Source organism: Poecilia reticulata, linkage group LG15 (assembly GCF_000633615.1).
Source record: "Poecilia reticulata strain Guanapo linkage group LG15, Guppy_female_1.0+MT, whole genome shotgun sequence".
Classification (NCBI taxonomy): Eukaryota; Metazoa; Chordata; class Actinopteri; order Cyprinodontiformes; family Poeciliidae; genus Poecilia; species Poecilia reticulata.
The window spans coordinates 22,601,293-22,627,478 of NC_024345.1; the positions used below are offsets into that span (position 1 = coordinate 22,601,293).

A 26,186-nucleotide genomic window follows, 5' to 3' on the forward strand; every position below is an offset into this window, starting at 1 on the left:
CAGTTATCTGCTAATTTCCAAACATACAAAAAACCGTAACCTTGTAATTATTCTATTTCTAAATCCAGCTGGTACGCTAATAACATAGCAATCTCCACTGTGAGACACCAATAAGCCATATAGGAGGACATATATTAATATGTTTCAGTGTGCAAGGTGGCATGGAAAAACAAAATCAGTGCTCAAACAACAAAAGAAGTAGGAAATCCGTACTTGTGTGCATGTAAACATGGTCGCTGTCATGATGGGAGGGAGTGGTAAGGCTCATTTAAAGCTGCAGTTTGTAACTTTCATTAAAAAAAGTTTTATATAAACTGCCACCTTGTTGTGACACAAAGAGATAATCTGTGAATAAAAAATAAATTAAAAAAAAAATCAAGCTCCTCTGCCTTCTCCCAGTGCTAACTAGAAACAACCAATCACAGCCAGGAGGCAGGTCTTAGCGCTGTCAATCATTCTACAGCTAGTTCACCACAACTTAGCCTGTCATGGATGCTAAAGCTAGTTAGCCTGGCCACCGATGATGGTGGACAGGTGGTTTTCCTGTAACGGTAAGTTGGTCCTTCAACATTAGCACATTTAGCAACGTGTTCACAAGCTTGAGTGACAGCGCTAAGCCCCTCCTCCTGGCTCTGATTGGTTGTTTTTGGTCGGGAGCTGTGAATGTCTTCAGGTGAATCAATGTTCTCAGATTATCCGTCACAACATGCTGCACTGCAAAAACAAAATTTTATCCAGTGTTTTTGTTCTAGTTTCTGATGTAAACATCCAAGTTCACTTGAAATAAAACAAAACTAACTTACAAGTAACTTTTCAGCAAGATATAAGAACTTGTTTTAAGTCAATAATTTCTTAATATTGATGAAAAAGTATCAGCTCCCCTATCAGATTGTTACATTTTTAGCATGGGAAAAATGTCTTATGAATGAAATCTGCCAGTGGAACTAGAACTCGGTTGCTAGGCGACGGCTCAGGGCTTGGCAGGCGTTGCTAGGAAACAATGGAGAAATAAGTGAAATAATCTGCAAGTGGAACTAAAAGCTCATATTTCTTGCTGAAAAGTTACTTGTAAGTTGGTTTTCTTATTGATTGTACTAGACCGAAATACTTGGTGAGATTTTGTGTTTTAAAAAGACATTTTTGTAAAAGTTGCATACTGCAGCTTTAAGGGCGAATCTAAGAGCACATTGATTGGCCTAATAATGGCTCTGTGCAAGCTTCTGCTGCTGCTACCACACGGGAGAAAATCCTGCTACAGGAGGAGAGAAACGGCTCTAGATCTGGATGATCCTCGTCTGGCACTGTGTGAACATTGCCTTCAGATCGCTCTCCTGGGCCTCGCTCACAGCGTCCGGGTCGGGGCTTTTCTGGACCTTCGCCACGGCGTAGTTGAGGCCCTGCGTGAGCCCCGCCTGCGTCAGGCTGGCCACCTGCACCATGGAGCTGCGGATCTTGGCGAACGGCGACACGACGCGGCTGCCGTTGCTGTCGGCGGGCGACGGTCCGAGGCTGCCCTCCATCAGGGAGCTGAGGCTCCGCTGGGAGCCGCCCGACGCCGCTGAGCTGGGCCGCTGGACGGACAGCAGGTTGGAACCGGAGGTAGAGGTCTGGACGTCCAGCTGGGACGGTCGGGGCAGCTGGGCGTCCTGGTTCTGGGTCTGCAGGTTGGACTGCTCAGAGTCTGCGGGGGTTTTCTTCTTCTGCGGCAGCGGCGGGGCGACCCCGGCCGCCGGCAGCTCACCGAACACCTCCACCGGTTTGGTCTGGGCGTCCTGAATGAACTGCTGGCAGTAGGCGTCGATGGGCGTCCCGAAGTCGATCAGCAGCGCTTCTTCCGCCAGCGACGCGGCGCCGGGCGACTTGTCGTTGATGTCAGAGACGCCATCTTGGCAGCCGGTGACGTGGATCACAGACGGGACGTTGAGTTCGCCGCTGCCGATGGACTGCGAGCGGCTGCCCAGCCGCGGGTTCGACGCCACGATGCCGCAGCTGGGCAGGACGTAGTCCGCCTTGTCGAAGGAGCCGGAGCACGGGTGCTCGGGGTCGGAGTTGTACGAGTCGGAGTCCGAGTCGTTTTCGTAGCGCTCGTCGCCCCGTACGCCGAGCGAGGCGGCGGCGCCGGGGTTTCCGTCCGACGTCTCCAGGCTGCTGTCCGACTTCCACAGGTTGACGTGCATGGTGGGCTTGAGAAAGTTCACCGTCACGTCGGGTTTGGAGAAGTTCCCCAGCTTTCCGAGCGGCTTGAAGGGGCCGATGTTGACGTTGGTCTTGGTCTGCTTCACCTTCTGGTTGAGGGAGGAAAACTTGTTGAGGAGGAAACTTTTCCCCTGAGCGAGTCCAGAACCGCCCGCAGCCTGACCCGCAGGCTTGTTCTGGATCCCCATGATGTCCTCATGGGGTTTACTCTGCCGCCTGCAACACGGACGAAACGCCAAAATCACTGGGCTGAAATGATTCATTGTGATTATTGATAACTGAAGTGCAGACTCTAAAAACCACCACTGGCTTAGAAGAAAACTTATTCACAGCAGTAAATAAACACAAGCTGGACGCTGCTCCGGTTTTGTTTACATTTCAAGAAGGAAGTAGTGTTCAGTTTCTTCTCCTGAGGTTTTTGTGTCGTTTCCTTCAGTGGATCTTAGTGCAGCGCCCCCACAGGCGAGGAGGGGAACAGGTTTTTTAAAGGCTTTGGTACAATATGAAAGTGAACCACAGCAGCTGGAAATGTTACAAATGTTGCAACTTTGATCCCTAATAGAACTGAATCTACTGGACTATCAGCTGGGAAAACAGGCGAAAATACAATACAGTGACGTTTGTGTTTGTAAATAACACCCTGCGACAGAACTCGTATGAATACTTTTGCACTACTTCATACTCGCCTCTCCAGCTTCTTCTCGACAACGAGCAGGTCCAGCCCGGAGGCCTGCTTCGTTATGCGGAGCATCTCAGCGATGCACTGCAGCGTATCTGAAAAATGTCGCAACGCAAGTCGTCACTTCATGATTAACGCCTCAGAACTCAGGTGTCAAAGTCAGGAAATGAGGACATTTACGGTCCTGAATCAGTCCAAAATGAAACCAGAGAAGATCTTCTCCTCTGCCTCCTCACCTTTCCCGTCGTCCTCCGGGTTGCGCGTCGCCGCCCTCAGAGTGTGGAAGTAGCCACTGGTTTCCTGACTCCTATAGTGCAAACGCATGCAGCAGAACTTCGGCTTCCCGAACAGAGTGGGCTCCGGACCTGCACAAACCCGATCACATCCATTTTTTTCTGTTTTTTTTAATAATCTGCTGTCACTGCATGAATCATATTCAGTGAGGATGTTGCTAAAAGGTTACTGAGAAGCTGTAAGCACACTTTCAGGAAGTGTTGGGTGACTCAGTGAATGCGAACGGACTTCTCCTTCGACTTCAACTCCTCACCGATTTCAATCTTTTCCAAGCCCTCCAAGTCGAGACGCTGGTACTGGTTGACTTTATCCGCCTCGTCGTCGTAGCTGCAACAGAAAACAAAGCGAAGCGTTAGTCAGCCGCCGCAGCGCCGCACACAGCGGACGGTGAGGTTTGGATCCGACTCACTAAGCGATGTAGTAGGCTTTATCCGACAGCAGCAGCAGGACATCCAGGTCTTTGTTGGTCGCATCAATGAGGCTGTAGGAAAAAATGTCAACACTGACTGAGCAACACATCAGATTATACCTGGTTCCTAACTGGTTCTGTTCATATGAGTGAGTTTATCGTACCACTTTATTCCTGAAATATTAGTTTAGTTTATTAAAAAGAAAGGTAAACAAGATGCTTTGCACCAGATTCAGCTTATTAAGCTGCTCACATAATAAAAGTTTATTATGGAAACTTTTTTTCATGCTATTTTTATGTCTTTATTTTTGAATGATTAATAATTTATATCCATCCATCCATTTTCTTTACATCCTTGTCCCTCAGTGGGGACAGGAGGTGCTGGTGCCTCTCCAGCTAACGTTCTGGGCTAGAGGCGGGGTCACCCTGGACAGGTCGCCAGTCTGTCGCAGGGCAACACAGAGACACACAGGACAAACAGCCATGCACACACACACTGACACCTAGGGGCAATTTGGAGAGGCCAATTAACCTGACAGTCATGTTTATGGACTGTGGGAGGAAACCGGAGAACCTGGAGAAAACCCACCATGCACAGGGAGAACATGCAAACTCCATGCAGAAAGACCGGGGCCGGGAATCAAACCCAGAACCTTCTTGCTGCAAGGCAACAGGCAACAGCTCTACCAACTGCGCCACTGTGCAGCCATTAACAATTTATTCTTGTATCATTATTATTATTATTATTATTATTATGACTATTTTTGAATCATTACATTGTTTTTGAAATAATGCAACTTTATTCTCATATTTTTACGACTTAATTCCATACAACTTTTTTCTCACAATATCATGATTTTAACCTTTAAATATTTCAGCTTTATTCTCTTAAATTTTCTTTTCTTACTCTGTGATACAAATCTGAAACAAAACTCCCTGATAAGAAGAAATTTCCTCCTTCAGTTGCAACTTTGACAGCTTTTGACTGATTACTGATGTATGAATAATGATGTAAATTAGCTCCTTGCTGTTTCGCTTATGAACGGATGAATCTGGAGTCCAGCAGCAGAGCAGACTCCTCACCTCATGTCGCAGTTGATGAGCGCCCAGCCTCCGTGAAACGTCTCGTCGTCCGGCAGCAGCAGCTGCATGTAGGTCTGCAGCAGCAGCCCCACCTGCTCCTGCGCTCCTCTTTGGCTCTCCTTCTCCTTCTCCTCGTGCTCCTTCTCCTTGCTGAAGATGGAGTACAGGTCCTCCGTCACGGGCAAACCCATCATCAGGTCTGCAAGGAGCCGCAGATTCACCAAAAACACGGTTTCCGTTACATCCGATCAGTCAGACATAATCTTGTATCTGCAAATCTTTAAATGACATTGACTTGGGCTTTTCTGATGGATTTAACTTTTATGCGATTTAATTTATATTAATCAAGTTCAACACACGATTCAATCACATATTAATGATGCAGATGAAAACCACTGACAGAGCAATTAAATTAATCAGCTTCACAACTTCCTCCTGGTTCACACCTACAAGAAATCAGACCCAAATATCCAACCCCGCCCGGACCGAGTCCATTAAACCTGATCCAACCCGACTGATTTACTTTAATTAGAGGCTCGAGTCTTAACCCGACGTATTTTAATGAAGATTTTACTGCTTTGTTTTTAGAGAACCGTTTGAATAAGCAGCCTAACTTCTCCCAGCTTCTGACATCTTCCAGCTCCGTTCTGTCGCTTGTTGTAACACAGGATGAGTCAAGAGCAAAACTTCTGGGATGATTGACTGAAAGGATCGAATCTCTGCAGCTCCAGCAGCGCGAGGCGGAGCCGCTTCTTACAGTCTAATTAACTCATTACTTTCTATTTTTAGCCAGGTGGACTGTCGGCTCCTCCATTTAAACAATAAATAAACACAACGTTGCGTTTTTTTGGTTTCCTCTGAACTGTAGGATTGTTAAATTTCAGCCAAAGTTTAGATTGCGCTGTCGATATGGGAGGTGATTTAGTTACCTCTGCGATCTACTCTTTGCGTAAAGTTAAAATTGTTGTGCACGTCTGCGCCACGTAATCTGCCAAAATGACAGACAGGTTCCAGATTTTTCTGTCAAATTAAAATATGAAAATATGCTGTGAGCTCCCGTACCGATGACTGCTTGTCTGTAAGCGTCTCTGAAGCGGTTGAGATAGTAGCGGTTGGCAGAGTTCACGCCATCCTTCATCACGCCAGCCAGCTTCCTCTCCCCCGTCCTCGTGAAGTCTCCCTAAAGCAGAACAAACAGCGCGTCAATTAAAACTTCAACCGCACTTCATTCGCACTCTTAGAACAGCACAGCCTGTGACAACAACAGTGACATAACCTTTTCTCAGCCGTGTCAAAAGCTCCAGAGTCGCCGGTGTGAAGGCAGAACTGGATGCTAAACAAAGCTAGCTAAGTTGGAAGCGGTGCTACCTTGAGGGCGGCTGTTCCTGCGTACTGCTTGCTGATGGTGTCGCCGTTGTTGGCCCACATGACCTGATAAATCCGGTAGCATTTCAGAGGCAGCGGCTGCTCTGGAGGCATCACACCCAGCTTCTTCAGCTGCACGGAGGAAAACACGTCAAAACCAACTTTAAAGATGCAGAATTATTTGTTGAAACTGTTTTTATGAGACAAACTGTGAAAACAGAAAATCAAGCTTCTCTGCCTTTTCCCAGTGCCATTTTCTTCTTCCTGATAGGCTAGTTTAGCTGGTTAGTAAGGCTACCGATGACAATCATATAGTTTTTCTGTAATGGTGAGTTGTTTCTTCACCATTAACACATCTAACAGCGAGTGCACAAGGTTGATTGACAGTGCTAAGCCCCGCCTCCTGCTTCTGATTGAAGAAATGCACCAAAAACAACCAGACATCGATAGCAGCTCAACGAGAAAATGTAATGAGATCAATCTTTTTACAGATTATCTGTCTCATCACAAACTGTAATGACATGCTGCACTGCAAAACCACAAAAGCTTATCAAGTATTTTTGGTCTAGTTTCTAGTGCAAACATCTTCATTCACTTCAAATAAGACAAAACTAACCGATAAGTAATTTCTCAACAAGATATAGCAGCTTATAATCCTCAATATAAATAAAAAAGTTCTAGTTCCACTGGGCAAAATGTCTCGTTAAAAGTGAAATAATCTGTCAGTGGAGCTAGAATTTGGTTGCTAGGCGACGGGATGATGATGTAACGTCTCACCATTGTAGCCAATCAGAACAAGAAGCTCGTTGCTGAACCTCTTAATTCGTCTCTCTGTTTGCAGTGTGTAACGTTTGTGAAAAATATCCTTTATATATTTGTTAAAACTGTCAGATATTTTTATAAAAACACCACAGATTCACAGTATTTGAAGAAAATAAGTTTAAAACGACAATATAACAACAAACACAGATCTATTAACTTTTATGGCAGTTCTTGTGTTGTTGCCAAGCAGAATATAATTTTGATTTTCTGCTACTACGAATCAAATCTTTCTAGTCACGCTAGGTGTCTCTGTCCTCGGGTCTATTTTTCATCTGACCCACATCCGTCTCCTTGGTCTCATTTTCTGCATACTGTGTTGTGTTCAGTGTTGTGCAGATGGCACCCAGCTGCATATTTACACCAAACGTCTCTACTCTTCATTGCAGCTCATTAAAGAGAGAGTTTCCCCTCCTTTCTTAAAAAGTAACAGCAACAGAACAGAAACTCTTCTCAAACCACAGCCCCATAGTTTCTCTCTTCACTTCCCCCACGTTAGCCGGTCAACAAAAAGGTTTTGTCATTTTTTAAATCAATGGTTTTGTGATGCTCTTTAGAAACATTTGCAAGGAATTTTGCAATGATTTGCTTAGTTTTCACTCCATATTTTTGTCATAATTCTAATCAGAAAATGTTGTTCGTCTAAACATGGGAAATATATTCAGCCTATTTTCAGCCAGCTGACTGATACCGAGCAGTTTCAGGTAATATTTGTGGTATTTTATACACCTGGAAAAAACTCGACTCACTTCCTCTGCTATCAGAGTAAAATAGCTTTAGCTAAAATTGGTGGTCTAATGTAAACGTTTATACTGTATATTCCTAAAAACTCAGCAGGGGTTTTGGCGCTAGAAGGTGATGAAATATGTAATAAACTCGTACCTGCTGCTCCATCACAACTCGAGCGATGGCAGCTTGGACCACGTTGGTCCGGTCCAGACAGTCCATACAGTTGACCCGGAAGATCCCGTCCTGCTTGCAGATGACGCCAGCTTGGTCCACCCTGACAGACGGAGTCATTAGAAATTAACCGCATTCACAGAAACACAAATTCAATCTGACATTAATGAAAATTTGAAAAAATGTATCAAGAAATACTGATGGTGCCACTTGGAGGTCCAACATGACTTTGCTTGTTTGGTCATGTCCAAAAAAGAAAAAATAGTAATAATAAAGTCGACAATACAAGAACAAATCAAGATTAATGTTGTTCTTTTGAGCCCCAAAGAATTATGGAACAACTTTCCTAAAAATCTAACCCATTAAAAGTCTTTTATTTTATAAACTGTCTGGAAGGCCCATTAAAATCTATTTTTCAGTAATTATTCAGTTTCCCTAATTAAAAAGCTGCATTTTGAAAAGTGATCATCATTCCTTTTTCTTCACTGCTTTTGCTTCCATTATTATTCTGGAACATCCTTTTTCAACAATATAACGTTGAAACACTGAAGATTTTATTTTGAAGGACACAGTTCATTGCCAATGTAAATATATAAGACTGTGTCTCTCAATTGGAGGATTTTCTATTAACTTTATTTTAAAAACAATAAATAAATCAATCTTTCATCCCCGTTATAAACCCATTAGGAATCTGAATGCTTCCTTTATTATATCTCCTTATGAAAGTTAAGAGTCTTATTTTGAAGGATATTTGTAAACTTTACAGAGAAACTTCTGTAATGTAATGATCTCTCGTTGCCATGGCGATTCCCCAAGAGGCCAGGACTTTACAGTAATAAGGGCTGAAAATGCAGCCCTGGTTCAAAAACAGAAGAAGGTATTGGAAAACCCTTTGGACCAGGAGTGAGAGCAAAGTCTGCTGCCCGTTTGGAGAGATTTTCAACTTCTTACATCAATTCTTGAGTTTAACACGACAATGTAAAGATGCTTTTTACATCCAGACAAACAACATTAAAGTCTATGAGCAGGATTCTGTTTGGAGGGATTTAACAGAAAACGGTAATTTCTACAACATTAACACACACATCATCTGAAAGTAGACAAATTTTACCACAAAAATACCAAAAATGAATCATGTTAGATTCAATATGTGGTCGTGATGGTGAGTTAAACACATTTTTATCTTAGTTTTAGGTCAAATCAGGAGTTTTTCTACTCTGTAAACAGCAAAAAGCAAAACATTGAATTGTTCCCTATTAGTTTAAATGAAGATGAACCAAACATTAAAATAGTTAATATTAATAAACCGTCTATGCGTCAGTGTTCATGTTAACAGCATTGTTCTGGACAGAGGCACTGCTTACCATGCCCACTTCATGTCAGTGATGATGTCAAAAATGGCGTCTGTCAGTATCTGCACGTTTTCGAACTTCATTCCACGACTGAGAAACAGGAAGTAAGAAGCACAAAGAGGAAGTGAAGCCAGTGTAGAGTAAAACGTACAAAGCCCAGTCACGGCGCAGCGTTTTTTTCTACCAGTGCTCGTGGAAGTCGAAGGAAACGTAAGTGAGGTTTGGGTTGTTGTACAGCAGGACCTGCTTCAGATACGCGTCCCCGATTATCTTCTCCCGGCCGTTCTGATCCACCAAGTTAATTATCACCTGCAATAAATTAACGAAGCAACGTGTGATTTAAAGAAAACAACTACAGGGCTGTGGGTGTGTTTGCTCCCATAGGGATTTCTTCTCTTTTTCACTCTTTAGTCAAGTTTCTGATAAAGGTAAATGTAAAAAATGAAACATAACATAAACTAAATAAATACAAAAAGCAGTAAAATTGTGGTTTGTCACTTCAGTTTTACCTTTAGGAGTGGTACCAATATGTTAAAAAAAGACAAACATCGACATAGATGCCAATACATTAAACATCCCTCAGTAAGAAACTAGAAAACAGTTAAATAGAACCAGTTTGACTACATGAAGTAGGCCCAAAACTACCTCAATATGCCACACATCAAGAAATTCAAGATTGGAAGCAACAAAGTTAATTTTCTGGAAAAGTTTCAACATTTAAATCCACAGATGGAGAAAAGAGTTAATTCACATTAGTAACCACAGAAAACCTTCACAGCGTTGTTGTGACTCAAACTGACCTGCTTTGTGTAAAGCTCCAGCTGCTTCTCAAAGTGAGCAGCAAAGTAAGGCATTGTCTCATTCTCCCCTGAAACACGAAGAGGAGGCGTCACATTTTCTGAACACGTTTTCGTGACCCCTAAATGTGAACGTCTCCCCGGTTCAGATAACCCAGCTCCTCTGACCTTTCTCGATGCGTGGCCGGGGGTTGTAGCGATACCCGGCCTGGCTCCAGAACACGGGCACCGACCCCCGGGTCTGGACGAAGGACAGCGTGTGGCTGTGGACGTGGATCAGCTGCTCCGTCTCCACGTAGTTCGCCACGTGGCCGTCTGTGTCCACACCTCTGCGCTTGTACCGCATCCCTTTAAAAGAGGCACAGTTCTCATCTTCATCACACATTCATCACAGTTCAGGAACAGCACCTTCTAGAATCACTTTCACGCCTGGTAGAAATGTCTGAAACCGTTAAATAGGTTTCCTTGAGCAGGTCTATGGGCTACACAAAACACATTCTTTACTTTTTTTTGTACAAAATAATTCTTAATCAGATTTTAGTCTGCTCAGTTTCAGAATGAGCCGTTTTAGGGCTTCTTGTAAATGGTTTCTGAATGGTAAGGTAACAAAAAACTCTTGTCTTTTCCAGCAGCCATTGTACAACCCATGCAGCAGTAAAACCAGTTGAACAAATGTGTCGGAACTCTGCTGGGGTTGCTAGGTAAYGGGVGGAACTCTGCTGGGGTTGCTAGGTAACGGGSGGAACTCTGCTGGGGTTGCTAGGTAACGGGSGGAACTCTGCTGGGGTTGCTAGGTAACGGGGGGAACTCTGCTGGGGTTGCTAGGTAACGGGGGGAACTCTGCTGGGGTTGCTAGGTAACGGGGGGAACTCTGTAATGGGCGGAACTCTGCTGGGGTTGCTAGGCAACAGGCTGGGCTTCACTGATTTGTGAAATTCAGAAGGTTTTTGAAACGGCTCATTTGACCAAAAAACAAAACTCATTGCCAAAAAACAGATGGGTGTGTTTTTAGAAGCAGTTGAGACCCAAATGAAAGTACAAAAAAAATAGCAAAATGTGAATTTATCATGATAGGTAGACTTTAAAATTAATTTTTATCTTGCATTATACAAGCACACTCCTACAATGTTGATAAGCGACATTTTAACTAAAAGCATTTAGTCTTCTGCTGCAGCATTTCATAAGAAAGATAGAGATCTGTGACCGTTCCTCTTTGCACAATCTCACCAGGTTGGATTCATGATCTCTTCACTTCAGCTCAAGACGTTTACAACAGAACTTAGATCCGAGGACTGAGTTGGGCGTGGATTAATCCTGATTTTGTGTCTAATCAACCCTTTCTGTGCCGATTTGGAAATATGTTTTTGATCATTGTATGGTTGTAAGACCAGCCTTCCAGTTTTCTTTATATTTAAAATGTTTAAGATCCAGAAGAAAGAGAAGTCGACCCACAGCATCACTGAACCTTCACCAACCTTAGCAATGGGACGATATGTTTTTTTTACATTCCCATTTTGAATCATGGCTCTTTAAAAAAAAAAAGAACAAAAGTTATGGATTTTTAATCAAACACTTTGATCCAATATTTTAAAAGTCTGCTTCAGTTAAATTTGTTTTCTAAGAATTACCATGTCAATAAATGCAGCACAAATTATTTAGTTTAGCTTTTTCTTATTGCTGGATTATTACCCCACACTGAAAGAATGTAATCATATATTAAAACATTTTTTATATATGAACTTAAACTGCTGCAGCAAAAAGAATCAGCCAACAGATTGCGTTCACTCAGCGCTCTCCAGGTAGGACTTGGTGTGAACGCCTACCTGCGCGGTGCCGACTTCGTCTGGAGATCAGCGCCACGGTGAAGCGAGGGTGAATGTCATCAACGCAGATAATCTCCTTGGGCGGCGTCTCTGGGCTGCTGCGCTCCTCGTCTGACGTCTCGTTGTAGTTCACCACCAGCTCCTCCACCTGGACGAAGCCTTGGATGATCGGAATAACCCACAAGTCAACCTCTGGGACCTGGATAGAAATGAACGCACAGGGTTTTTAGGTTAATGCTCAAAAACATTCATTTAGTAGAATCACAATCATAAACAGAAACATTAATTTCTTACCTGCAGATTGATAAGGTCCTGGATCATGTGTTTGTTCCAGAAGAAACGGTCGTCCACCTTAAAAAAAAGAGACAGTCAGTCAAAGTGAAAACAGATTTAAACAAATTAATAAGGCAGAGTTTTAATTAATTACATATATTTTATGTAATTAATCTTTCTTTTTTTTTAAGCATACAAAAATCCTAAGCCGGAACCTTTGTGCTGCGTTTCTGGTAGGTCCGTAAATCTGACGCACAAGCGACATCCGTTACAATAATGGACGACAAAGCTGCATCTCCCACACAAATTAAAGGCTGGATTTTTCTACATTTTTCAAAAATCAATGTGATTTTAGAGTTAAAAACTGCCCAATCATGCAATGATCAAAAAGATTAACGAAGTCTAAGACTTTTTGGAAATCTTTATCAAAGCGTCAAAATGTTGCAAATTCTTTTAATAACTGGTTTTTGATTTAAATGCAATTTAATGCAATTACATCTATTACATTTCTTCTTTGCCGCAACTGACGATTATTTTAGTAATCGATGATACTGGTTTTAGAAAATGGCCCATTCTACAGATTATTATTTAACCACTTAAGCCTTTTTTAATACAAAATTAGAAATACATTAGACGATGCAAGCAAACAATAATAAATAATAAGATAAACATGATATTGCCTAAAATGCTACAACAGCATTCCTTTGGTAAATCTGAACCAGGTGAAGCTAAAACTGCCACTTGAGAAGTTTTGGCTAGAACATTTTTACAGCACAAAGATTTTTTTATTCATCTGAAATGTAAAATATTTATATTGTTGGGTCTGAATAAGTTTTTTTTCACCAAATGGCCTTTTTTGAGTCTCTATTCTCCAGTAACAATTAATCGATTACTAAATTAGTCAACAATTAATCGTTTCAGCCCTAAAATTTCTAGAGTCCACTAGAGATCACTGAGGTCTCTCTCCCACCTGCTTCCACAGAGGTAAGCTGGACTTATCCGAGTCTCCCTGCCGCTGCACGCTGTTGGTCAGGTCGTAGGTCATGCTGTAGTAGAACGAGTCTGAGTCCATGAATATTTTGTAGAGTTCGTCCAGCAGCCGCCGCTCCAGGCGCTCCTTTTCTTTGTTTTCCTTTACCTGGAACGCAGGGGAGTACTGGAGAGAGGAAGCAGCATGAGACGCCTCAAAGGTCAGAACATAAGGAAGGCAAAAGGTCAATCTGAACAGAAATACCTTCTTCTTGATGGGAACAGACACGTTGGATTTGATCTGACTCAGAGTTTTCATCAGCTTTGATTCATCTGGAGACTGGGCCGGTTTCTCCGTTTTGTCGATTCCAAAATGATGCTTCTTGCAAAGCTGCGAGGAATTAATTAAAACACTTATTTTCACATGAGAAACACGAAAACAAACGACCAGCTCAGGGGATCTGGTAGCATCTCTGCAATCAGGAGCTAAAGGGGAAAGAGTTGCTATTACTCACTAAAGTAGGAAGTTTTTCTCGTTTAGTCACGTTAAAACCACACGCTTCAGTAAATGTTGCGTTTCAGCTTTATCTGACTGGAGCATGTACTTCTACATGTTACTCGAGGAAAAACAATCAGGACGTCACACTGCAAAAACACAAAACTTAAGCATCTTTGGTCTAGTTTCTAGTGAAAATATCTTAGTGCACTAAGCAAGACATAGGAGCTTGTTTTAGGTCAACAATTCCTTAATTAAAAATTATTAGTTCCACTGGCAGATTATTTCAGTTATAATATGGCAAAAATATCTTGTTAAGAGTGAAATAAGAGGAACTATTTAATCAATACTAGGAATTATTTACTTAAAACAAGCTCCTATATCTAGCTGAAAAGTTATTTAAGAGTTAGTTTCGTCTTTTTTCAACTGTACCAAGTTATTTTCACTGGAAACTAGACCAAAAATACTTGGTAAGAGTTTGCGTTTTTGCAGTACACTCCTCTATGAAGGTCAGATTTATAGAAAGAACAACTAATTATTGTGCTGCAGGGCACCCATCTGTGCTAAACATCCAACCACAGTGCTGAGGTCTGAGGTTTCATGAATTGAGTTTAAAGGCCTGTAAAGGCAGGATTGTAAATTAAAATCCTTTCTCCATGTTCAGCTGATGAACTGAACAGACAATGTGAGACGTTAAAAGCTTGGGATGTTGTTTTATAACCTAACTTTGCTTTAAATTTCTCCAACACACAAAACAAAAATGCAACAGAAAAAAAAAATGCTAAAAATAAAAATCGCTGCAGTCTCAGAAAATGGAGGCAAAATCATTCAATTAGCAAAACAAATGCAAATGAAAAATGGGAAAATGTAGGAAATGGCAAAAACAGCAGCAAGTATGAAACGTTCCAAACAAAATGAAAGTCCTCCAAACCACTAGAGGGAGTCCCGTAAAGACGGACGTCATGATTTAAAGTCCAGAAGAAAGTTGAAGGAAGAAAAGTTACATTTTATTTCAGGTCTTACACAATATTATAGAACAGCAGCATCTTTACAAAGGTAATACTAACTGCTCCAGACTCCCCCTAGTGGCCTGGAGGACTTCCATTTTGCAGAGGAGTTTCATATTTGCTGCTGTTGCATTAGCAGAATTTTTTCCTTTTGTTCCATTTCCTGTGGTTGCAGCATTTTTGATCTGCATTTTTTGACAATTGCAAGTTTCAGTTTTTTTTTTCTGGAACAGAGCCTCCTACAGGAAATGAGGAGATTTTTTCTTTTGCGTAAATTAGTAAAAATTACACTCTGTTCTAGTTTGTATGCAGTTGATAAATATCAATTTAAAGCTGCAGATATGTAAACTTTTAAAGAGCCTCAGTGAAAACGTGCGTCTACAGTCTTTGGTGCAGGAACTGGTTGAAAATCGATCCATTAACTGCCTGTTCATGTTTGTTAGCTAAAGGTGGAGATGGGACTGTGCATGAAAACTGATCTTTATTCAACATTCAGACTACAAAGATGAAAAAGACACAATCAAACCTGACTTTATTTCCCTGCAACTCAAAAATACTCCAAATAGTTTGGATGCATTTTTTCTTTCATACATAAAGTTTTTATTTATGTCTTAGAAGGAATGGAAAGCCAACGATTGACCTGTTTTACTTCTGTATTTTGCACATAAATTTGTGGTGCATTTGTATTCTGAAGAAAAAGATATAAAACTTCAGAAATGTCAGTAGTGACATATTAAGATATGTACAAAAACATTATAACAGAAAGACTTTCAGTATTCAAGATGCGGCATGAACCAACTAGAGCATTACTGTGAGAGAGTAAGAGTTTGGCGAGAGAATTAAATACTTTTAATGAAAAAGAACAAAAGTTCCCCCAATTACCACTAGGGGGCTCCATATTTAGCTTCTATTTTCTGTGATTGCAGCATTTTTTGTTTGCTGCTCTTCTGCTGCAGTTACATTTTTGTGTTTTGGAGTTTTAATCATTCTTGTGTTTGCGGCTCGTTTCATGGTTTTCTACGTGTTTGCGCCTCTCTGCCACTGCTTTATTTTGAAAATCCTGCATCAGTTTTGTTATACGTCCTGATTGCGCTCCACCTTGTGTTGGTCGAGTTCATAAAAATCACGGTACAGTTCACTGAAGTCTTTGGTTGCAACGTGACAAAATGTGAAAAGTTTAATGGGTAAAAATTGTTTTACAAGCTGTTGGTCTGGTTCCAATTTAACATGTATCAAACTCGAGGACCGGGGGCCAAATCTGGCACGCCATAGCTTTTTATGTGGCCCTCTAAATGCCGAATTACATCAGTAAGTCCCTCCAATATTTCGAAAAATCAACAGATCTCCAAATATTTTGTGATTTTACTGCAAATTTTCATTTACAAAATGGTCAAAAATGGTAATTTAGCATTGTTTAAATGAATTGTTTAAATTGTTGAAATGTTTTAAACCAACTTTAAAACAGTCAGTTGGTTTAAAACAACATGATTGATTGCCAAATTGGTTTTCTACCTGCCAGTAAAATATATTTACATGAAAAACGAATGCAAGGATCCGTTGAACACCAACTTATGTTGGTTTAAATCAACTTAAATTATCGATACGACGAGTAACAAAAAGTCACATTTAACATCATATATTAGCACAAAAATATAATAAAAATTCCTTGCAAATATTTCTAAATTAGTACCATAAATTGTGATTTTGATTGCAAAAAAATGCAAAAACATTCATAAAATCTTGGAGGGACTGATCAGTGTGAAAAGATGTTCAGTATGATATAACTTAAAGAGGCATTCATATTTTTACAGTTTTATCAACGTAAATGAGTTTGACACCCTGATCTACAGGATTCCTACGTGAAAAAGACGACAGACATCACTTCCACTCTGCTGTGCAGGATCAAACTACGGCTCTAAAAGCTTCTGCTCTACTCGCCTCAGTTTGTTACTCACTTGAAAATATTCAGTCTCACCATCCAAGGAGCCTCCCTGAAAAACTGAAATCTTAGCACCATTCAGCATGTTGTCATTTTTTTAATGTCATTTCAGGTGTAGAACCATGTTTTTAGCAACCCGGAGCTAATTTCCCACCACTTCCAGCTCCAGGGATGAATCACGCTCTGACTCGTATTCGGTATTCTGAGGAGAAATCTGGGATTTCCACATGAGTGTATGATTTACCTCCAGCTCCAGCTCCTGAGGATCCTCGTCAGAAAGTGGGATAACGGCGATTTTGGTGATCTTGTAAACCTTGTGGTCGCCCGGTAACTGACCCACCAGCGCTTTCTGGCGGATTAATACGAGACCGAGAGGAAGGTCTGCAGAGAAAAACCAAAGGGAACTGGGTCAACTGGTGCAGAACCGCTAAGGTGTGAAGATGCTAGCCACAGCTTCTATTAACAGAGATGCACCTGGTAAAACTGTATTTATATCTCGCTGATTTGTCTGTATGAAGCACTTTTAACACATATTAAAGATGTAGAATAAAACCTTAAAGTAAAACCGTCTTCATCTGCAGAGAAAAATAATCCAACTTCAGTTGATTTAGATCAGTGATTTTCTGGAGCTTGTATTTTGTTTATTTTTTTAAAAAGTAGGTAATCAAAATGGGAAAGAAAAGCAAACATGTCGTTAGCGTCGACAAGCTTCTGAGTAAAGTCAGGTAGAATTTATCGACTATTCTGGTGATTAATCGGATAACAAAACTGACATATTCTGCTGATTTTTTATTTAGAAACGCATTAAAAGATAAAAATAAATAATTGAATTACTTTTTTTATAAGAAAATAGACATTTTATTGCCTAAGATAAACCAACACAGCCTTCATTTAGTGAGAACTTGATCATTTGCAGTTAAAATACCAACATGCTGGCTGACCTGGTGACTAATATGCTAGATTATTTCAATAATCGATTAATCACAATGAATTGTTTCAGCCCTACATATCGCCACTGCAAAATTTATCGACATGGTGGCATTTTTTCCCTCATTCTGGAAAGTCAGAGCAACAACTAAAACCTGTAAGACAACTGGAACTAAAACAAAGATGAACCAAGAGATAATTAAGTTTTTTGGATCCTGTATATTTCTTTGTTTTGTTGACTGTTTTGCCACAGGTTTTTTTCTCCCACACTGAATAAATCTACTCAAATTGAAGGTTGGATTTTTCTACATTTTTCAAAAATATATGTAATTTTAGAGTTATGCAGTGATCAAAAAGATGAATTAAGTTTAAGGCTTTCTGGAAACCGTTACCAAGGGTGTCAATAGGACAAGATTAACAGAGTCTTCACCCATGCTGAGGCCTGCATAAACAGAGCCCAGATTGCTCATCTTTGCACAGCAACACATTTTTTCACACCTCTACTCATGACAAACATGACAAATACTGACGACACGTCTGTCCTGAACACACATGCAAAAATACGGGCCAGTGACGAACCAACACCAGCTGAAATAGTTTTCATCCCCCACCTACCAGTGTGCAGCTGGATCTTCCCGATGACTCCCTCCACCAGGCCCATGCAGACGGGGTTCCAGGCCAGCAGCAGGTCTGTGGCTGAAACCACCACAGAAAACATCCGTTACCAAACGACCCAACACAGAAACATGTTTCTGGAGGAGGAATGAGACTGTTCTGATGGCTACTCAAGGATTCTGATAATTAAGCGGTTCTTTTGACTAACAATTGATTATTCTGATGATTACTCAATTATTCTGACTATTAATAAATTATTCTGATCATCTGTAGCAATACTTTAGCATTTGCGGCTAAAACATATTTCTCGTCCTTTTTATTTGACATCCGTACCTTGCACAGCTGATCGGTTGGTTATTCTGGGGGGTAACACTTTATTTGAAGGGGGTGAATAAGACTGTCATGACACTGTTATAAACATGTCATAACATGTCATGAACATGAATAAGCCTTCATAAATATTTATGACTGTTGTCATAAAGTGTCATTTGGTAAATTATGACACTTTCAATACAAAGTTGACATTATTCAAATGTCTTTGTTATGACAAGTTGGCATTAACCAATAAATTATTACTGATATAAAGTTGTTATAAAAGTATTACTGATTGCACTTTAAAAATTAGGTAACTTTATGTTATTAAAGGTAAAGTTTAATCAGTAATGATTTATTGGTTAATGTCAAGTTTAACAAAGACATTTTGAATAATGTCAACTTTGTATTAAAAGTGTCATAATTTACCGAATGACGCTTTATGACAACAGTCATAAATATTCATGAAGGGTTATGACAGGTGTTATGACATCTTTATGACAGTGTCATGACAGTCTTATTCACCCCCTTCAAATAAAGTGCTACTTTTTGGGGAATTAATCGATTAATAACTGGGCAAAAATTGCTTGATAAGAGATTTTTTTGAAGCTAAACCTATGCCACCAGTTATTAGTCGAACATATTTAAAGACGAAGAAGGTTTTTTGTATCTTAAATGCAAAATGTATGCTTTGTAATCTTAATTCCTGCTTTCAATGTTGTTTTTGAAAAAGTAAACGGCCTTAGTTTAGTTGCCGATTATTTCAATAATCAATTAATCAACATTAATCAGGGTTAATTGTGATTAATCCGATTAATCATTTCAGCCTTATTCTGGAGACGAGTGAGCGTGAGAACCCGTCGTTCCACCAACAGATGAAGAGTTGTTTAAACAGAAAAGGGATTAAATGAGTCGCCGTTGTGTGACATGTTTAAAATTATGGGAATGAACAGAAACAGGAAGAGTTGGTCGACATATTTCAGAAGCCAGCAAGTTCTGACACATGATGTTGGAAAACAAGCTTTAAAACTAAAACTGTAATTTACTATAATAAAGTAGCCTTTCTTGTTTTAAGTGTGGAGACAGTTTATAGTGAGCAAACAAACAGGAATGCTCCACATTAGTAATGGAGTCTGGATTAGCATGAGGAAACTGGCAAAAGATGGAGGGTGTGGCTACGGGTGGAGAACATCAGCCTCACACAATAACTCTTCCTGTTCCAGCTAAATGTGCAGAAGAGGAGGGAAGACCTGCAGATCAGGAGAAAGGGAAAAAAATACAAAAAGTGCTCCCGGAAAGCCGACCATCATGGAAGTCCTTTCTCCGTTTGTGCAGAGCAGAGCGGAGTGGAAACTCAGCGAGGAGTGGAAACCCTTTTTCCAATTAAATAATGGAACAGCGGTGCAACCAAAGCCCCGTTCAGGCCGGCTGCACAGCTGACACAACGGGATAATGTGCTGGGCCTTCTGGGGACTTCAGTGAGAATATTTTCTTTTGCTTCAGCAGGACTGAATTTATAGCTCCCATAAAGACACAGCAACAAAAGTGCCACAACTTGATTTCTTATTGAAATAAAACTGGAAAAAATATATTTACTAAACGAAACATAAATGTTTTCATAAGTATTTAAGTGTGCAAATAATTAGAGGCATACATAAATATTTGTATGTGTATTTTGAGCTTTACTGTATTATTTGGTAAAACTAAATATGAATAAATACCTCCATATTTAAGGGTTTCAATAATTTAAGCTGAGAACACAAAGAGCCAAAAAGTCGACAATAAATAAATCACTCAATAATTTTTTGTTTATTTTAAAAATAACATTTATTTCAATAAAATTGATTAAATAAACTCATGTCATACATTAGAGCTGGACAAAATATATCTGAAAAGCGCATCATGATACAAGTGTTTCAATAATTATTGATTTGTTTTATTGGTTTGTTTTTTGTTTTAGAGGTTTGAAATTAACCTTCCCTGTTTTATCCAGTTTTCACTCTACACTATGTTTTTATTTTTAAGCAGCTATGAGGAATGGTAGCAGAGTTACTCAACAGGTTGTTGCTAGGTAACCAAAGAGTGAGTGAGTTGCTAGGTAACCAAAAAGTGAGTGAGTTAGTTGATTCCACCAGAAGCTAACGTCGTTTCCTTTGCCTACAACTCCCAGAATGCTGTGCGGTTCAGGATCTGAGTTCAGTGGATATTTTTCATATATTAATTAATGAATCCTCTATCAGATGTATTATCTATCGATATTGATCATCTGTCTATCGCGATATTATCCAGCCCTATCCAACATAATTAAATATGTCACTATATAAATGTTAATAATTATTTAATGTTTTTTTCTATTTACATTTAGGAGCTATTATATGCTTAAGAACCACATATTATTAATTTAGTGCTTAAATAACTTAAGCTGTGAATTAAATTACAATGTCATCTTTTCAACTTAATTTCAACCTAATTTCTAAGGTTTCAAGTTTTAACCTGGTTGAGTCAGAGATGTTTTCTGTGAATATCTGCCAGTCATAAAACAGATCAATGTTTTATTCTGCTAGTTAGAAAAGTAGCAATGTATAGTCTGAGCTCAAATAATTTCAGCTTTCCATTTATTCTGGGTCTAATCTTTACTTAATCCAGTTGAATCTTATGAAATATAACAGATTATGTAACCAAGATATTTACTGGAGTCACATAATGTAAAAATTGGGGTGTAAAACAACAAAACTCGCATAAAAAGGGAAAAAAAGAAGATACCAGTGCTTTTGTTGCTTTTGTTGTGATTAAAGAATGATTTGCAACAAATTATGTGCTGATTAACACTTTGATATTGGAAACAGGTGAGCTGGTTGGGAAAGTTTCCTATAATAAAAGCTATAAGATCATGTTATACATTGTGGCGTTCTCAGACTTGCATTGCAGAGCATTTTAGCCAAAAACTTCAGTTTTGGGTTCATCATACCACAAGATATGTCTCTGAAAATTAAGATCTTTGTCTTTGAGTATGTTTGCAAACTAAAACCTAGCTTTAATGTTGATATCGGAGTAATGGCTTCTTCCTCTCTGAGCGGTCTTTCGGGACAGCTCAGAAAGAGCTGCCCCGATTATATTTTGTACTAAAATATAATCATCTCTGGTGCACAACTGGACGTTTGTACTCATCTTCATCACCTAATTTGTATTTTTTGATGATATCACACATGAAGCAGAGAGTTTGAGGTGTTGCCATAAAATACATCCACATGTGTACCAACATTTACCTCAAATGTTGGAAATTTGAATAGTAATCCATGACACCATCATCTGGGATGAGGCCTGTCATGAAAACTAATTTTACTGGATGATAAATTGTCCCAGAAATTATTGCGATAAACAATAACATTGTATTGCAACCATTTTCACGTAATATATTGTTTATAGCATAATAATGCAACTTCACACTGTCAAAAATAAACACTTAACACTACAACAGGGAGATATTTTAAATATCCAAACATACCTAAAAAAAATAATATATATATATTAATCATCAGAATGGAAATAATTAAGCTAATTTAAATCTATAATGTGATTAATTGATTATTGCTTATTGGGACAAGCTTATCTGGGTTATTTTAAAAGCACAGAAATCTTAGTGTAACTACTGAATTTAAATAGAGTATCTTTTAAAAAGTCTTGGCAATCTTAACTCTACTAAAATATAAATTAATTTCTCAATTTCAGACAGCAAGGAGAAATAAAAGTAATTGGTTTGTCATGTTAAGTTCAATAAAACAGCTGTAGAAAAATATCTTGTACTGAAGAATACCCGAAACTTGTAATTGAGAAGGTAAGAAAACAAAGACAGAATTTAAAAGTAAATATTTGCAACTTTTTAATAAAGAAACCCATTTATAAGTAGAAATCTATGATGAAAAGAGAACCCAAAAACTGTACTCAACACTATATTTGTACTCAGGTAAAAGTAAAAAAATATTTGGTAAAAAGGCAACTCAAATACTATATGAGGGCATTTAATGTATCATTTATCATGATAAATTTCTTATAATAAGATAATTATGATTTATTGCTAATTACCAATTAATGCCGTTTAAACCCCCCTAAAACTGTCTGTATTGTTGGGATTGTTAAACTATTTTATACAGTTTTTTTTTTCAAAGGCAGTATGAATGAAAATCAATGAATTTTAAAATATGATGAGTTGCAGTTAATGTAGGTTAGTGAGAGCTGCCCTAAAGAAGTGAATTACAAATGAGAACGGTTTTCAAGAGCAGTATTTCTGTCTGATTGCTGTGCCATGCAGTCACAGCCAAAACAGTAGTAATAAATACTTCTTATCGTGACTTATATATCGCTAACACAACAGAGCCACAGAATATCGCGATAAAACTTAAGTCCATATCGCTCACCTCTACGTGGACGCATGTTGTTCTTATTTACTGCTGTACATTCCTGCGTGGTGTTTAGTTTAGATTAAGCGGTCAAATTCAAGCCTCGGTCTGCAACCTGAGAAGCCGGCCGACAACTTTAAAGTCAGTTTTGGGTGTTGGCACTCCCTGAATAACAGCCAAGCGATGATTTACCATAGAACCGCGTCCAAAAACAGACAATAAAAAGAATAATAACGGCGCGGTTTTAATTCTATTTGACCCACATCAGTCAGTTTGATCATATTTACTGATGACGATCAGGTTTCAGAGCGGATGACAGAGGAATTAGGAGAGAATGAGGGGTGGATTTGTGATTAAAAAGTCATCAGCAATGTAAATGAAACCGTTTCCAGCAGCTGTCATTGGTACCTACCAGGTCTGACAGCCATGCTCCCGTCCTTCCTGCTGCACCACAGCGCCTGGTCCCCGCTCTGAAGAATGTAATCGTCTTTAGCCTGAAACAGCTCCATGTTCTTCCCTCCTCTCACGCAAACCCCGCTACCTCTAAGCGCGTCTCCGGGACCCGGTGCGGTTCTTCCTCGGCTCGGAGGTTAACACCGGAGCTAGCCTAGCCGCGGTTAGCTCGGCTATTTTTTCTTTTTTTTTTTTATTCCTCCACCGCTAGAGATGGTGGCGAGCTGCGTCCACGGCTAAGTATCCGAGTGGGATTTGGTTATTCCGCCTCTACATGCTGATATTCAAAGTTCCCGTGGACAGGAGGAGAGGAGGCAACCTTCCCACAGTCATACCGGGGGGTAGATACTCATCACTGAGTGGGGAAACTGTGTCGCCGTTCAGGACGTAACCGACGTTTCCTGCTCCAAACAACACCACGTGACCTGACGTCATCGCCGCTGCACAGGTACAGCAGGAAGCAGACGCTTGTCGCCTCTCGTTGATTTTTCTACGCACACCTGGAACAAATGGCAATGTACAAGTGTCATTTTAGATAGAAAAAATAAGTACATTTCTGCCAAGAAAGGAAAATCAAAAATTAAAAAATTTTGAGATTAACAAAGAAATTTCTGAGATTAAAAAGTCAAAAGTTTGCTAGAAAAAAAAGCTAACATTTTGAGATTAATCTCAAAATTTTCCAGAAAAAAAAAAATACAAGGAAATTTATTAGATTGAAAAGTCGATCGAAAATTAGCAAGGGAAGAAAAAAAAATTGAGGTTAATTTTAAACTTTTCAGAGAAAAACAAGAACATTTCTTAGATTGAAAAGTCGAAAATTAGCTTGAAACAAATCAAAACTTTTGAGATTAATAAAAAAAAAATTCTTTAGGAAAAACTTGGAAATTTCTGAATTTGAAAAATCGAAATTTCCTAGAAAAAGTCTGAAATTTTGATCTCACTCTCAGAAATTTAGAAAAAACTTCCTGTGTGATTTTATCTGACCCTCATATTTTCTTTTTCTGACCCTCATATTTTCTTTTTAAAGATTACCGGCTTTCCTCTCTATCGCCTCCAAACAAGGCGTACTTGTTGAATATTTTTCCTTTTATAGTTTTGTTTCTGGGCGAGGGTCAGAGAATATTCTCAGTCATGACTCGAGCGCTCCTATGCGAAAAGCAGCTGACCTAACAGAGACATACGTCTTGCACTTGAAAGCTCTTCATGTGATAAATGTGCTCTGTTTCAGGTAAATAATCATGCATGTTGCTATGATGTGTAGCCATGGCAACATGGTATTGTTTTTACAGTTATTAACAGCTGATTAGCTCCTCTGTAGCTCAAATAGCACCTTTTTTAAGGACAATATCCCCTACTCCAACATCTCGCTGTACAACCTGACAAAAAATGCAAAAGAGCTGACAAACTGGGTTCCTTTAAATCAAATCAGCTGATTAGCATCTCAAAAGCTCAAATAACACCTTTTTTCAGGGACGACATCCCCCCTACTCCAACATCTCTCTAGCCAGACGACCTGATGGAAAACTGCAAAACAGCTGAAACACTGGGCTCCTTTAAAGCGAGGCTAAAACAGGGCAAGAGTCTTGCTCTTGAAAAGTCTTCATGTGATAAATATGCTCAGCTTCAGGCAAACAAATGATGTACGTTGAGAATGATGTGTAACCGTGGCAACAAAGTATTGCTTTTACAGCTGGAAACAGGTGACTAGCGTCTTAAAAGCTCAAATAACACCCTTTCTAAGGATGATATCCCCTACTCCAACATCTCTCTAGCTATACAAATTGACAGAAAACTGCAAAACAGCTGAAACACTGAGTTCCTTTAAAGCAAGGCTAAAAACCCTCCTGTTTAGAGCAGCTTTCAACCCATAATAACTGGAATATCGATTTGTATTATTGATTTTGATGATGGCACTCGACAAAGCGATTTAGTTTCATGTATGATGTTAAGACTTTTTACTTTTTGTGTTTTTATAAGGCACTTTGAACTACCTTGTTGCCAAAATGTGCTATACAAATAATCTTGATTGATTTACAGAGATATAAAGAGATGCAGCAAAAGCAAATGAGGTGGGTTAGCAGTGCTTGCAAACAACTGTCATCCAAGATGTTACCATCATCTCTGCCACCTGGAAATTCAGCTTGTAGTATATAATGACAGTCACTAGTCTGTAATAACACAGCAACATTCTTCAGTCAGAGGCAAATTCGGATTTGTTGCAAGACTGACTGCTACTGGAGAGCCTTCCATTTCATTTCCCTTTGGGATAAATAAAGCACTTTTAAATCGAGATGAACTGATTTGCTCAGTCCAAACAAGCAAATCAAGCACAGATTCTGCAGGAAGAAATATTTTTCTTCTCATAGAAAACCAGAAAACTCTTGAAGTGTCAGTCAAAACATTTTATTTTCAATTATACAAATGTGACTTCCTATAATTAATGAATCAGCCAGCTGCTAATGAGCACTAAGCCACGATCCATAATTTGTGAATGCATGTCAGGCTGTGATAACTCACAATCTCATTAGTGGCAAATTATCTCACAGACAGCTGTAATAAAATAGTTCCAGGCGGAGGGATACAGATTTTTATTTGTATTTTTTAACAGAGGTGGTGTTTTAAGGCTTTGAGGGCCCGTAATGGGTCAAGAGTTATTACGGATTGTGGCTTTGGTAGGTTTATGAGGACATTCTGACAGTCGTTAAAATGTTCTGATTGTCTCACATCTGGAGTCAGATGCGCATCACACCCTGGCTGGACGCTTCACATTCATGTACCAAAAATACGCATAGAAATCTGATAGAAACTCTGGATTCATGGCAGCAGCAGCAGCGAGGGAACCAGCGGACGTTTACACTTTGACAGGACCGAAAGACACCATGAACGGATGTGCGGCTGATTTTTCAGCATCTTCCAGGGTTCCTGTGCAGCCTGGAAAATTATGGAAAAGTTTGGAATCTGTTTTCAATGTTTTCCAGGTTTTGATTGTTAAAGAAAAATAAAAATATAGAAAAAATAAAGGAGTTTCAGACTTTATTGCCTCTGTTGTAAAGATGCTGGAGCCATCCATCCAACCAACCA

The 26,186-nt window shown here is 39.5% G+C and overlaps 1 protein-coding gene across 1 annotated transcript; it reads right to left on the reverse strand.

Annotated features, from left to right (window-relative positions):
* Window positions 1–890: 890 nt before the first annotated feature.
* Window positions 891–23,550, reverse strand: inpp5f (inositol polyphosphate-5-phosphatase F). Its single transcript, XM_008430023.2, has 20 exons — window positions 23,065–23,550; window positions 17,944–18,024; window positions 16,646–16,782; window positions 13,225–13,350; window positions 12,961–13,146; window positions 12,012–12,068; window positions 11,718–11,916; window positions 10,063–10,242; window positions 9,898–9,965; window positions 9,282–9,406; window positions 9,110–9,187; window positions 7,728–7,848; window positions 6,030–6,158; window positions 5,724–5,841; window positions 4,662–4,860; window positions 3,579–3,650; window positions 3,423–3,496; window positions 3,112–3,240; window positions 2,883–2,970; window positions 891–2,412 (listed from the first exon to the last, which is right to left on the reverse strand). Exons 1-20 carry the CDS (start codon window positions 23,159–23,161, stop codon window positions 1,275–1,277), a joined length of 3,402 nt encoding a protein of 1,133 aa, XP_008428245.1. The 5' UTR covers window positions 23,162–23,550; the 3' UTR covers window positions 891–1,274.
* Window positions 23,551–26,186: the final 2,636 nt, after the last annotated feature.

Excerpts from the sequence above, each read along its gene's own strand:
- inpp5f (XM_008430023.2), bottom strand. The coding sequence starts at position 23,161 with ATGGAGCTGTTTCAGGCTAAAGACGATTACATTCTTCAGAGCGGGGAC. Across the intron at positions 12,069-12,960 it reads GCTTACCTCTGTGGAAGCAG|GTGGACGACCGTTTCTTCTG; the intron begins GTGGGAGAGAGA and ends CTTTTTTTTAAG. Across the intron at positions 7,849-9,109 it reads ACTGACATGAAGTGGGCATG|GGTGGACCAAGCTGGCGTCA; the intron begins GTAAGCAGTGCC and ends TCCGTCTGTCAG.